We start from the raw sequence: 12,950 nt of genomic DNA, 5'->3' as shown, positions 1-12,950 counted from the left end.
GTTTCTGTATTTGTATTTTCTCTACAAAATGAGGGCTCAAAACATCAAAACACCTGAATCAATCCCTAACAAAAGTTAGTATCCACATTTCCTGTTGCTGAAGACAATGCTCTCATTTCCTGACAAGACAACATAAACAAGTCATTATGAAGCAAATTCAGACGCCGGCACTGTACAAGAGAGCTGCACTTTATTGGACACACAATCACAGCAAATTATGTACAAAAGAAGGCAGGTTCAACTGCCTACTGTCTTCTCACAGGAAAAACACACACATTTCTCACAGAATATCATGGCATCCACACTGATAAATTAGGATCTCCAGTATCAGTAGGCTTTTAAATTTATATATCATTATATTATAGATTTATTTTCTGTATTATTTTTGTTCTTATATCACACTACTCTACAAATGGGAGAATCACTCTGTGGAAAGAGTACACCATCACTGGTGACTTCTCTGGTTGGGGTGCGTTCAAGCATTGTGGATCCTTCTAGGCATTCAACACTCTCTGCCACTATCGTCATCTTCATCGTCACACAACATCACAGTTAGACTGAACATGCCTGTGCCACAGATCCAAAAATAACGTCTCATTCTTCATGTTTGTAAACCTCTAACATAGAACCGCTTTTCTCTTTTTCTCTCTTTCTCATTTTTTTGAGAAAACATGTAGACAACATTTTTTTTCGACTGTACCGTGCGATTGCTTGAGACTATACATGCATTGTTTGTATATACCTTTGTATCCATCATCATAGTTTATTAATAAAACATCTTCTTTTGGACATAACAATTTGTTGAACCCGCTAGGAATGACTCGGCCTATTTACAAGTCAATTTTGTTTTTCTATTTTTGATGCCAAGATTTTTGAACATCCACACATTCATGTAAAAATCTCATATACATACTATAGAATGTAGGTTCATTATAAAAAAAAAAGAAAGAATGACAAAAAGGAAGAGATACAACTTTAAATTCATACAACTCCACATAATTCCCTTACTGATCCATCTTGGTGGTTTTAACAACTTCTGTGGTTTAGCTTAACTGCTACTTAAAGCCACTCAGTGCAACAGCTGGAACTGAATAAGCAACAAAATGTATTTCCACCTAATTATTAAGAGCCTGTTGCTACCACTCCTGTTCACATGCAAACATGACACAGAGGAAAATTAAAGCCATGTAACTCACTTTTGTTAAAGCAGCAAGGTGTTATATGAAGCCTTTGGACCCATAAACTGACCTTTCATAGTAGTTACCACAATTATCTGTGTTTCTCACCATCTCCAACTCACTAATACCAGCTGAATCACAAATACAGGATGGGGTGAAACCAAAAAACAGACCACAGGTACAGAAAACAACCCCCTAAAACAAAAAAACAGTAGCAAAATAAGCCCCTAAGCACAGGCACTGGTCCAGCCTCTTACACCTCAATAGTGACCCTTCACACAAGGAGGCAAAGGTGCAGTCGAGCTGGACAAGCGTTTTCAGGGACAAGCTTCTCATAAATCAAAAGGTACATAAACTCTAACCCAGTGTTCGTAAAGAAAATCCTAGAATTTAAAAATGAACTTCAGTGTATATTACAGAGGCTAACTCTTATCTATACAGATATTTTTAAACAAATATAAAAATGTTCTGCGTATGAATAAATAATCTCAGTGTGAAATGTAATATCTCTGTCAATGAATTAAAAAAGAAAAATCTGTACAAAATGGTCACTAATATATAAAACAGAAGAGATGATGACATTTTACAGTATATAATTGAATCTAGGCCTATATATATATCACACTTTTCTTAACAATTATAATATCATACACAAACATCTCACTTAGATATATTTATATATGTATATTTCTTCTATGTTTGATTTCAAGTTTGCATGAGTTTTTCTGATTGCCAGGGGCATCCACTGTGAGTGTCTTCGACATGCCCTCTAAGCCTCCAGCCATGTTGAAATCACAGCCCACTAACACTTGTCTTGAAAAAATCATTCCAGAGAGCACTGTCACGCAATTCTGGGAGGTTTCATCTCAGACATTACTTGGGGAAAGCAGCCAAGCGTGAATACTTCCTCCCCAACGCTCACCAGACGCAAATGCAGCAAATTTAACTCGGAGAGTTATGGATTTGAGTGTGGAACAGCATGAGTAAGTGAATTTCTTTCATTTGACTTCACTCAATATGAAACCCAGGGCTTGAACCTGCCTGGCAGAGCTACAGAGCACCCGGGGTGAGGCTTAATTTGCTGTGCTGTGAGCTTGCAGTTTTGCACAATGTTAGAGCTCGGGGAGTGTTTAGTCAAATGCCACCGCTGCAACCTGACACACTCCGCATTTCAAGGGCTTTTCTTTTTTTCTGCGAAAAATGGGAACAAGCCAATTCTCGCAGCCTCTTCTTTGGGTAAAAGTGTTATTCTGTCATTGCTGCTGATCTAATACTGTAATACAAGATCAACTGGGGATTTCTGGCAAGAACAAAGTCTTAGAGGCACTGGGAAAAACATGGTAACAGGTCTTTGCAGACAAACAGGCAGGAGTTTCACAAAGGCAAAGAGCACTGCCTTGGTAAAATTGCAAGAGTGCTAATTACATATTGCACACGCTGTTACTGTTCATGAATTGAGGCCCATCAAATTTTATCCTACGATAACCTCAACTTGGTGTTTTTTATATCACAAACGCCCACACCAAAGACAAAGCAAAGTGAAAGGGGCAGCGAAAGAGCAGCCGCTTAATGGCTCTCTGACTGTCAAACCCTTCCTCTCATCTCTTTGGGTCTTTTATATCACAAGCACTCTCGATGGAGACAAGGCAAGTCAAAGCCAGCGCTTATTAAAGTAGCCTTCAAACACATGTCCCCAAACTAATCCCCTCCCCTCAAGCGGCCTACTCTTTGACACAAGCCCCTTTGCACACTTTTATCTCAATGTCACAAAAAAACGAACGTCATTCTAGTGAGTGACTGAAGAAAAATCACTTTGTCTATGAGTGTCCGTTCAACCTTGTCACCTCCCCAGTGGCAGCCTTAAGGCAATAACACAGGACAGGGAGCTTCAAAATGGTTCCTTGTGCAGGGTTTACACTTAAGGAATCACTGACAGGCCTTTGATATGCTTTAAATAACCATAGCTTCAGCTACTGCCATTAAGGCACACCAAAGGCCTAACATTCATAAATGCTTCAGGTTTCAACATGCAGGTGATAAAACCAAATGAGGCAACAGCAATACAGGCAATCTAACAGTATTTCAAATATGCCAAATATATAATATATTTCAAATATTTCTTCCTTCAAGGAACATTTGTAGCTTTGTGCTTGTCATGGTTAACCAGATTCACAAGGTCAAAATGAGAGGGTCAAATGTTTGAGAGGAAACTGTGCTTACTTTTTATTTCTATATTCTCCTCTCAGGCCCTTCAAGGGTCCAGCTGTATCTGAAGTCTCTAAACATGTGCAGATTAACATTCTGTATCTTTCAAACACCACTCGAGGGTTGAAACAATGTCACAGATGTTCAAAGTGCGATCAATTCACTGCAGTGAAAGAAGGTATTCTGTTTTACAATAAGACCTGCACATTGCTTAAAACTGTGGAAGCTGCAGAATAAAGTACTTGATCCGTCACTCTGTAGGTCAGATTCCTTAAAGGGTGAAATCATGTTCTGGTCGTTGTGGCATATTTGACCAGAGTGCTCTTTATCAGTGGTGCAACAGATGTGACTTAAAAATGAATCATCACACAAGATTTGCTGAAACAAAAAATTAGTGGAGTCTGTGCTTCTGCAAACAGCTTGGCTTTACAAGTACATGTGCGACAGAATGTGTGTATTATTCATCACTGCGTGTGCTTGAGTCTTTGGGAAGGTTTTTGATGTCAGGTGGTAAAATGCCAGAGCAACCTGTAAGACGCTACTGTGGGAAATTCCTGATTGTCATAATTAACTAGTTAATACCCATATACAGAAATTCAACGTTTGTATACAATTCACCATTTGCATTTCCCTTCTGTTTGTGTAACTGTACCTCCTGGTTCTCTTTCAAATAGAAATGTGCTGTTATAACACTGCTCCCTACAATGTGCTTTTATCAATACAAAGTAATTTTTAAATTGAAATTTGTTCTTGATTTTTGATGCCAGGATTTCATTTTGTAGGGATGCATATACGTTTCAAACTGTTTGACATGAATCAAAGCAGACTGTCAGACAGTGGAATGTACACTTTCAACAAAGCACAGGTCAAAGGTTGGAGAGTGAAGACAATCATGTAAACTCTTTACACAGTGTGTACAAACAGAGGGGAAAATATAGCACCAGTTCAGAGTTTAAAACACAGGTGAAGAAAATCCACAAATGGCCTTTTAACACAAAACAGCTTGAAACCACAATCATCACCTTGATCTACTTTTGATTTTTTTTTTCTTTGCAGGCTCACATTCTGCCAGGTGATGCAGGTGAGTGAGAGCAATGTTATCCTGAACACACACAACTACTGGACTCACTTGGTGATTATTGCAGCTCTATTTTCTATGATAAAAGTCACAGTCTAGAAATGATGTCTACTCCTCTAACAACCCATTGAGTGAAGGTATATATATGAGACTGCTACTGTCAGTAAATCCATCCAGACCACATCAGCTTACAGCAGGCTGCTGGTAGGAGGGGAGGCCCATTTGTGCGCTCACTATCTGGCAAACTGGCAGGATGACTGTGTGGGAGAACTGCAGAGGAACTATGGAACCAGATCAGAGTCCAAGAAGAAGACTGTGACTCCATTTATTGTATTGTAGTTTTTGCCATGGAAATATGAAGACTCTGCATACTGGAGTGAGGCCAAAAGTAGAGAGGAAAAACAAGAGGCAGAAAAAGCCAAAAGAAAATCTGACTAAGCAAAAAAAAATGCTGGAATTTTCCGTAATGTAGTTGATTTCTCTTTCTGGTCCATGTTGTGATGGTGCTTGAATTCTCCCATGTCCTCACCCTTCTCCTCTTCATCACCGAGAGTTGCCAGAGGTGAGGTCCTTATTCACAGGCTCGCTGCCACCCTCCCTGCAGCCGTTGAGGCTGGAGCTGTCAAGGCTACAATCGCTGCGCTTCAAAACCGCAGGAGAGGGGGTAAGGGAACTCAGAGGGGTGGAGGAGGCAGGAGACAGGGAAGGAGTTGGGGTGGTGGGTGAAGGGGAAGAAGAGGTAGCAGTGGGAGTAAGGGAGGAGGACTGGCTGCTGGGCAGGGGCAAGGAGGAGGCTCGCTGCTCTCGTAGAAGGCGGTGATGACGGAGGGTGGAGGAGAGGAGCAGGGCCTCAGCGCTCAGGCCAGAGGCAGACAGGCTTGCCAGCAGGGCCTTCGCTTGGCTGGAGGAAGCTGTCAGGGAGGGTATTGCCCTCTCCTGGGGGTACTTCCTCAGGCCAGGGGCAAACGCTGCTGCGGGAGAGGGCACTCGGCCTGAGAAAATGCCTGTTTTGATACCAGAGAGGTATGGCTCAATACTGCCACTGGTGCTGTTGGTCCCCAAGGCCTTCAGGTAGAGCAGGGACACAGGAGACAGGAAGGGGGAGGGGAGGTTTTAAGGGATCAAAGGGGAAATGATGAAAAATTAAAGTCTTCAAATTTTCTGGGCACTGTCACCTGCAGCACCTTCCCTTACCATTACAGTCAAACATGCCCGTGCATGCATGCTTGCACACATACACACACACATACACACTCACATACATCCACAAATGCACACAGATTGGGGTTCAGTGTAGATTTTGGAGTAAACACTGGAGATGTGAAAGAAGCAGATAAAGTAAAGGGGGCAGATGGATGTGAGTAGCTCTCTAGTCAGGTGAACAGGAGAAGGAGGAGGCTGAAGAGGCTGGACACGAACAGGTCGCTCACTGCTGCAGGGTCACGGGTACAGCAGGTGGGCAGGCCGGGGGGTGCAGGGCGGCACGGGTTCACATGGGGGGGGTTGAGGGAAAGGAAACAGAACAAGACACAAACACAGGAGATCGTTATTCAGGTTGATATCAGCGTGTGTGATGCAAGCCATGAGACGGGCTGCAGCCTACACATGATGACCAAACCACTGATAAACACACCCTCTGTCACAGGGTGCAACACTAAGTGACATGATGGAAATTACACTGGTGTTAACCACCTTTATTTTGACACTTGTTTTAATGATGTTCACTCATTAAAAAATGCAAAATATTCTGATGGACAGACAGCGTCACATGTCAGTCCCTTCATGTAATGCTAGAATGAGTCAGTAGATGGCACTGTTTCAACAGTATGAGACTTGCGGGCAACACATTCACAACATGTATTTGTCTCTTTTGCAGGTGGAGCGAAGGTGAATGCATCTGACAGAAACAGTTTGTAAGTTTTATGTGCAGGGAAGGGAGCGAGAATCTGTTTTAAAGAGCCAAACAGCTGTTTATTGTTAATAATTTTACACTTCAGGTTAGTTTTATTTACACTTTTCATAAGAAGAAAAAGGAGAAAAGTTTTTACTGTGGCTCTATAAGTTTTAAAAGGTGTTTGTTTAGAGATTATAGGGATTAGTTCTATATGAAAGGAGAGCAGGTGTGCTAGTCTAGACTGTGCTGCTGGGAGGCTTTCACCTGCTCTGTTGCAGATCCAGAGCCTGTGCTGCCAACCATCCCCAGAGAGCAGGGCTGTTCCTTCTGCTTGAGGAAGTCCTCTCAAGCCAGGCCGACACATTTATTCTGGTCTGTGAGTGCGGCAGAGCAGCCGCCCTTCATCTCACGCAGTCAGAGCTTCCTGCCAGACGACAGCCTCGAAGGATAGGCCTTCACAACCCCCACCTCATGCCCAGCACCTTTAACTAGCCTGTTTTACCGACAGAAGTAATAAGAGGCCAAATGGGAAATGGAAGTAGGGTTTTGCACCGTGAAAGTGATTCACATTGTCATGCCCTCCTTGATCTGTGGCAAAGCAAACGGGGAGAAATTGTGGCTTTGAACTGTCTGTTCTTATCCAGCACATTGATTTGAAGGATCCTCATGCCTGGAATGCTCTAATACCTCTGAGTTAAGCTTTAGCGAGCAGACAGCCCGAGCACAGCGGCACAGAGCACCATCAGAAAGGCTCTGTTAATTTTAACACCCGCAATTAACACGCACAGATAACATCAAAGCCAAAACTAACAAAGGAACCTGATGCTGTGCAAAGTAAACAAGAACATAATACTTGTTTTTTGCTCCAATGATCAAGTCTTTTTGGACAGCATTATTTGCAGGGGCATGTCCAGGACAGTAGCCAGGAGTAGCAAGAGATAACACCTGAAATCTGCATCCCAGGTGCTACAACAAAATCCCAAATTATCTGAATAGCACAATGTTCATTCATTCATTCAGCTAGCATATTTTATTTTGATGAGGAAAAGTGAGGAGTGACTTGAAATTGGCAATGCTAAACGCAGGACCCACATAAAACCAAAAAGTGGTGCCAGTGCATCGTGTTTTAGCTGATTGCAGATGGTACACATGTCTGGCTGGCTTTCATGACATGTTAATGTGCATCAGCTGCCTTTCATCTGAACTGGTGGGAAATTTCATCGCCGTTGTGTGGATAATGCCACTGATGCTATAGGTATTCATATATTTAGATCTATTCATGTATTAGCTGGGTTTGGGAGATAGTAGACCACTGAGAGACAGCAAAGTGTTGTGCTCATTCCTTGACTCTGTGCCCCTGTTCAAAACGCCCTAGAAATGTCAATAATCATTTGGCCAGAGGAAACAAAAGAGAAAACACCAATGGGGACTGGAAGGAGAGTAAAGGTTTTGGGTCACGTTTGGGGAATTATGTCCAGGAGAGGTTTAAGAGAAGAGACACCTTTACCTTCATCTGTGGTCCGAGTAGAGAGGTCACCCAAGGTGGGCACGTCTGATTGTCAGAACAACAGTATCAGTCAGAAGTGTGATCAGCAGGTGTGAGTTTGAGGGTGAAATGAGGATAAGAAGAAGCACTGTGGTGGCTCAAATAGGGACATTTTTTAGGTTACAGCTCATTGGTAAGGCTTAATGTGTGGATCCTAGGAAGACAATTTATTTTTTAGTGGCTATATTTAGGATTTCTCTTCAGAAAGATCATGAGCACAATGTCAGGGACAGTTTCAAAAAACACCGGGTGAAGTTAGAGTCAGCAAAAGTTACTCAATCAGCTCTTAAAGGCTGAACGTAAGTGAGCCAGCCGCCTCGATAATTTGGTGAGATGAGCTGCGGATAAAAGGTGTGTTTTTCCAGCATAGTCCATGCTTAGCTGTTTCATTATACTGAATTAAAAATGGTTTAGTAGACCGATTTTTCTCCATCCATCTGTAAGCTAAACTGTCAGGATCTGTGCTGTTTTATTGGTTTGACGTGAAAGACATCAGGAATCTGTCCAAGAAGGAGTGATTTCAAATGTAACAGCTTGTGGAAACGACACTGGACTCTCAGCGTTGTGCTTCATTAAGGTTTGAATAGGGTGCTAAACTATTTCTGTGTTTTCCACCAAGCTAATGCTACAGTACATTGCACTGCATGGTTAACAGAGTTTACGGCAGCTAGATAGTTGGTTAAGAATTACTTTGAAATTGTTGCTGATCTAGCTAACAGGAGCTAACTGGTTAATTCTGATAAATAAACACAGACTTTTGAAAAAGGGCATTTTGAAAATTTCTATCATCTTTACACAATCTATTAATGTGATTATATATTTCATAACTTTTTTCTATTTACTTTGGGGCTCTATAGAAGTTTAAATTGTGTATCTGCTTAAGTAATAGTAATGAAACCACATGATATGACCACACTGGTTGGCAGCTGTATATTACAAGTGCCCCCCTTTCTTAACGAATGTCCTGTGGTTGTTTTTGTATGACAAAACCTCTTCCTACTGGTGTACTAATTGACTACTTGACCCCTCAACTACTCGTTGCACCTCATATTTCAAAATGCCACAAAATGCAGTTATTGGCAATTGTGAAGACTGCCACAGCTGGCTGTTTATTCACTTGGTTTAATCAGCTGGGTCTTTGTTTCTTTTTGTTATCCGTCATGCATTTGAGGTATGTTGCCACCCTAAAGGGCTTGGCACTGACTTCCCATGCTGACAATTAGCTTTGAGAGTCCACTGTCCCTCTGAGGATAGCGCTTTCACACATACAGCTTCTTTTCACAATGACTGTTTTGAACAGTTTGTGGACAAAGAGAGCGTGCCATGTGTGAGTGTCATGCTGAAATAATGGGATTAATTTTGCTTTCATTAGATGAGTGTAGGAATCCACTCTGCTTCCAAATCACAGGGAATGAGAGAGACTGACAGGGGAAGAGTGAAAAGGAGAAAAGGGCAGCGTGCGTAAATTGCAGAGTACAGAAAGCGGAAGAAGGAAAGAGATATAAAGAAAAGGAAACGTGAAAGACTTAATGGTGGGGAAAGAGAACTGTCCTCTTCATATTGAATAATCAGTGATTGCCAGTGACTCAAGGGGTGATTATCACATGGCACTGCAGCGATTCCTCCCAATCTTCTCTCAGTCTGAGGCGACCAAAGCTTCATTACTCTCTCCATCTCTCAAAATCTCTCCCTCTCTGCCAAACAAGTTCATTTCTCTGTAATCTTCAAGACTGAATTTGTGTCCAAATGCTCTGCTAAATTCTGTAGGGTGTGGAGGTTTAGGTTCACTTCACTGCTCCTGTTATTTTTCAAATTACATTTACATTAAGCTTTTTTTCCCTGTGCACTGGCATGGTGCAACAATCTTCTCTTGCCTTTAGTGGACTGACATGCTTCAACAGTTCAATTTCCTCACCTCCTGAGGCCATTTAGCATCCTTATGTCCAGCCCTTTACCTTATTCTATAACACTGAAATGCTAGTGAATTAAAACCAAAAAAAGATGTTGAGCCAGCTATCAGGCAAATGTATAGAAAGAGGCTTCGGCAGGGAGTTTGCAAGTTCTCTGAAATTAAACTTAAGTCAACCTCTCAAGTTTTTAATGCCTGTTAGAATTCAATATAAAAGGCTCCAAACTGCAATATATTTATGCAATATATTTTTTTAGGTCTGTGTGACCAGGCTGATTTCTCATCCAAAACAAACAAGCAGAGATTTACATTTTCTGACACCAATAAAACTCAAGACTTAAACAGGTCTGTTATGGCATCATATAATGCTAAGTAAAAGTGTTTTTTTTTACGTTTATAATGGCTTTAAATACTATAATTAGAGATAGCTTAAGACGTTTTCAGGTAATTGAAGCACTAATCCTCCACCACTGTAACCTGTTTGACACTCGTCTCTATTTCGACAAACCCATGATAACGAGACGGTCACAATAATGTGACTTTGCCATTAAAGAACTTATGATCATTAGCTAAAAATAAAGGAATCATGGCCACTGTCTTTCAAAAACAAAATTAAGCTGATATATTTTAAAATTAAACCCTGTGTGAAATGTAAGCTAAGGAGTGGCGCATGGTGGGGACGTGCAGTGGTTCTGTGGGGCGAGGAGAGGACTGAGGTGACGAGTGATGGTAAAGGCAAGTTTATGCGTGATCTTGTGTGTAAAATACAGAAGGGCTGCATAACTGCTCTGGAGACTGTCAGCTCGCACACAGGCATGTGAAGATGCCGCCACCTTTATAACAAATCATGTTTCTATATCAAGAACAAGGTCATCAAATTTGCCTGTGCATGTGAAATCTGTCCCACCTTTCTTGATTTCTAGCGAGCACAGATCATTGCCCAGTTTCAGACGGAGGGCATGCAATGTCTTTTTTTTAACAATGACCGTCATCTTCTTTTATTATTATTATTATTATACCCCTATTCTGTGGAAGCCTTTTTTAATCGTTGAAAAACGGTTATGGCTTTGGCTACCACCACCTTAAAGGAAACTAATAGTGAGAGTGTCTGGAAAGTACCGTGCAGTCCCTCAGCACAGGCGCTGAGAGATCAAGCATGCATTGGCCCCGACAATGCTAAATATAAAGATAGTACCTGCTGCTGGCCCTGGATCTTCAGGAAGTCCTCTCTTTTGCCACTTTTAGTCTTGTCTGTGCTGTTCTGCTGCAGGTGCTTCAGTTTGGAGGCAGCTGAGGAGTGGAGAACCTTCCCAACGCTAGAACTATTCCCTCCCTGAGAGGGGAGGAGAGGAGAGGAGAGGAGAGGAGAGGAGAGGTGTGAATCAGACCTTGGACACACAGTACATAGTCTTACATTTCATTTCTCCTCTTCAGTGCCTTTAGTTTACGCCTCAGATACACATCAACTCCGTACACTTTGATTTCAACAGGTAACTCTGTCCCCTGATAAGAATGAGGTTTTTAAGATCAGAGCTTGTAGCTGACATAACTGAACACTCCACTTCAGTTTTACCATCCATCAGTAGCAAATGACAAAGACGAGACGATAGACACGCAGCATCAAAACTGATGTTGCGTAGCCTAGCCTCACCACAGGATCCACGAGACTTGTGTGCTTAATGATCTATCCCGCTGAGTTACTCTGTCGACTCTCTAATACGCACAAAAACAAATACACATTCAGTCACATTTCCATCCAACTGCGCATCTTCTGCACACTGAGACATTAGCTTAAAGGAAAACTAATAAATGATTAACTGTAGTAGCATCAAATAGTCAATCTTTCTCTGCTACGGTAATTCTTCCTTCTAAGCCCAATCTTCTCTTGGTGTGAAGCTGAATTTTGACATGCAGACATAACACATACATAAAGAGACATAAAATATAAAGTGTTTTCAATGCTTGACGGATACATCCTTATTCTTATGTGCTAATTCAAAACTGAACTGTAATGGGTCTTGAAAGTAGATCACTCATCAGTGTGAATTTGGTGAGTGCATGAGCAAACGTTGGCCAAGAGTAAGACGAAGGGTCATGTTGAAATGAACGTGGCCTAAGTATTGAAATGAAAGTGATGAAATAACGTGTGAAGACTCTGTAATCCTCAGCCATGCCCACGGGAATGCTCTCTGGCTCTACATCAGAGGGCTGAAACTCACCATGACAGTGTGACTGTCAAGTACTGCAGCCCTGCCCTGAGTGGGAGGCTACATTCAGAGCAACAGGGAATACTACGCAAGCTGTCAACACCCCTCACTGAAGTGGCAGCTGACACAGGAACGCAATACTGTAAGTCTTTTGATTACCACTAATCTTTTGTTGTGTTACGGTCAACTCGAGGTGAGTTGAAAGCAGGCTACTCGCAATGTCTGGTAATAGAGTTCACAGTGGTCTTTAGATATCAACAAGAAGTAAATGAGAAGTGATATTTGGCTTTGCTATAAGAGATAGATGTCTGTCCTCATATCATCCTGAGTACTAAGACTGATTATGAAGATTTTGACTTTTTGTGCTTGACTTTTCACTCACTATTTTTTATTCATACTTTTACCTACAAGTAACGACCCAAATTGTATTTCTTTCTGTGCTCTGTAAACACAAATTCACCAAGTAACTTTTGGTGTCTGCAATTATAACGTGACACAGTACATAAAATATGCCTTTAAGCCTGTTTAAATACAGCACAACAGCTGCTGTACCTTGACCCCTCATTATCTTGTGTGAAACAATCTCTAAGGGAAAGAGTTGATTTCAAGATAGGACAAAGATGAGAAGACACATTAATCTGAGAGAGCTGAAAAGTAAAGAGGTGAAAAGGGAAGAGGAATTTTGAGATATTTATATATATGCATTTATTTTTATTGCCTGTTTGGTGTAACAAAAGGTGAAATTGGCTAGATTTACTGACAGAAAACAGATGCCAGGACAGATCGATAAAGAAACAATTAACAACTCAGGGCTCAGCAGGATAGCAGCTCCGGCACTAATCACAGAACAGACAAGTAGGGAGAAAGTCTGTTGTCTGCCCCTTATTACAAATTTTCATTTTCAAAAATAATTAGAAGCAGATTTAGTCAGGG

General features: G+C 41.5%; 1 protein-coding gene across 1 annotated transcript in view; it reads right to left on the bottom strand.

Moving 5' to 3' along the window:
- Window positions 1-5,004: 5,004 nt before the first annotated feature.
- srcin1a (SRC kinase signaling inhibitor 1a) overlaps window positions 5,005-12,950 on the bottom strand; it is a 55,052-nt gene continuing 47,106 nt past the window's right edge. The window contains 2 exon segments of the mRNA XM_070922985.1: window positions 5,005-5,526; window positions 11,006-11,143. Coding sequence (XP_070779086.1) covers window positions 5,005-5,526; window positions 11,006-11,143 — 660 coding nt within the window.

This window comes from Enoplosus armatus, chromosome 17 (genome assembly GCF_043641665.1).
Source record: "Enoplosus armatus isolate fEnoArm2 chromosome 17, fEnoArm2.hap1, whole genome shotgun sequence".
NCBI lineage: Eukaryota > Metazoa > Chordata > Actinopteri > Centrarchiformes > Enoplosidae > Enoplosus > Enoplosus armatus.
The sequence above is the reverse complement of the archived record's forward strand: the minus strand, read 5'-3'. Positions and strand labels throughout refer to the sequence as shown.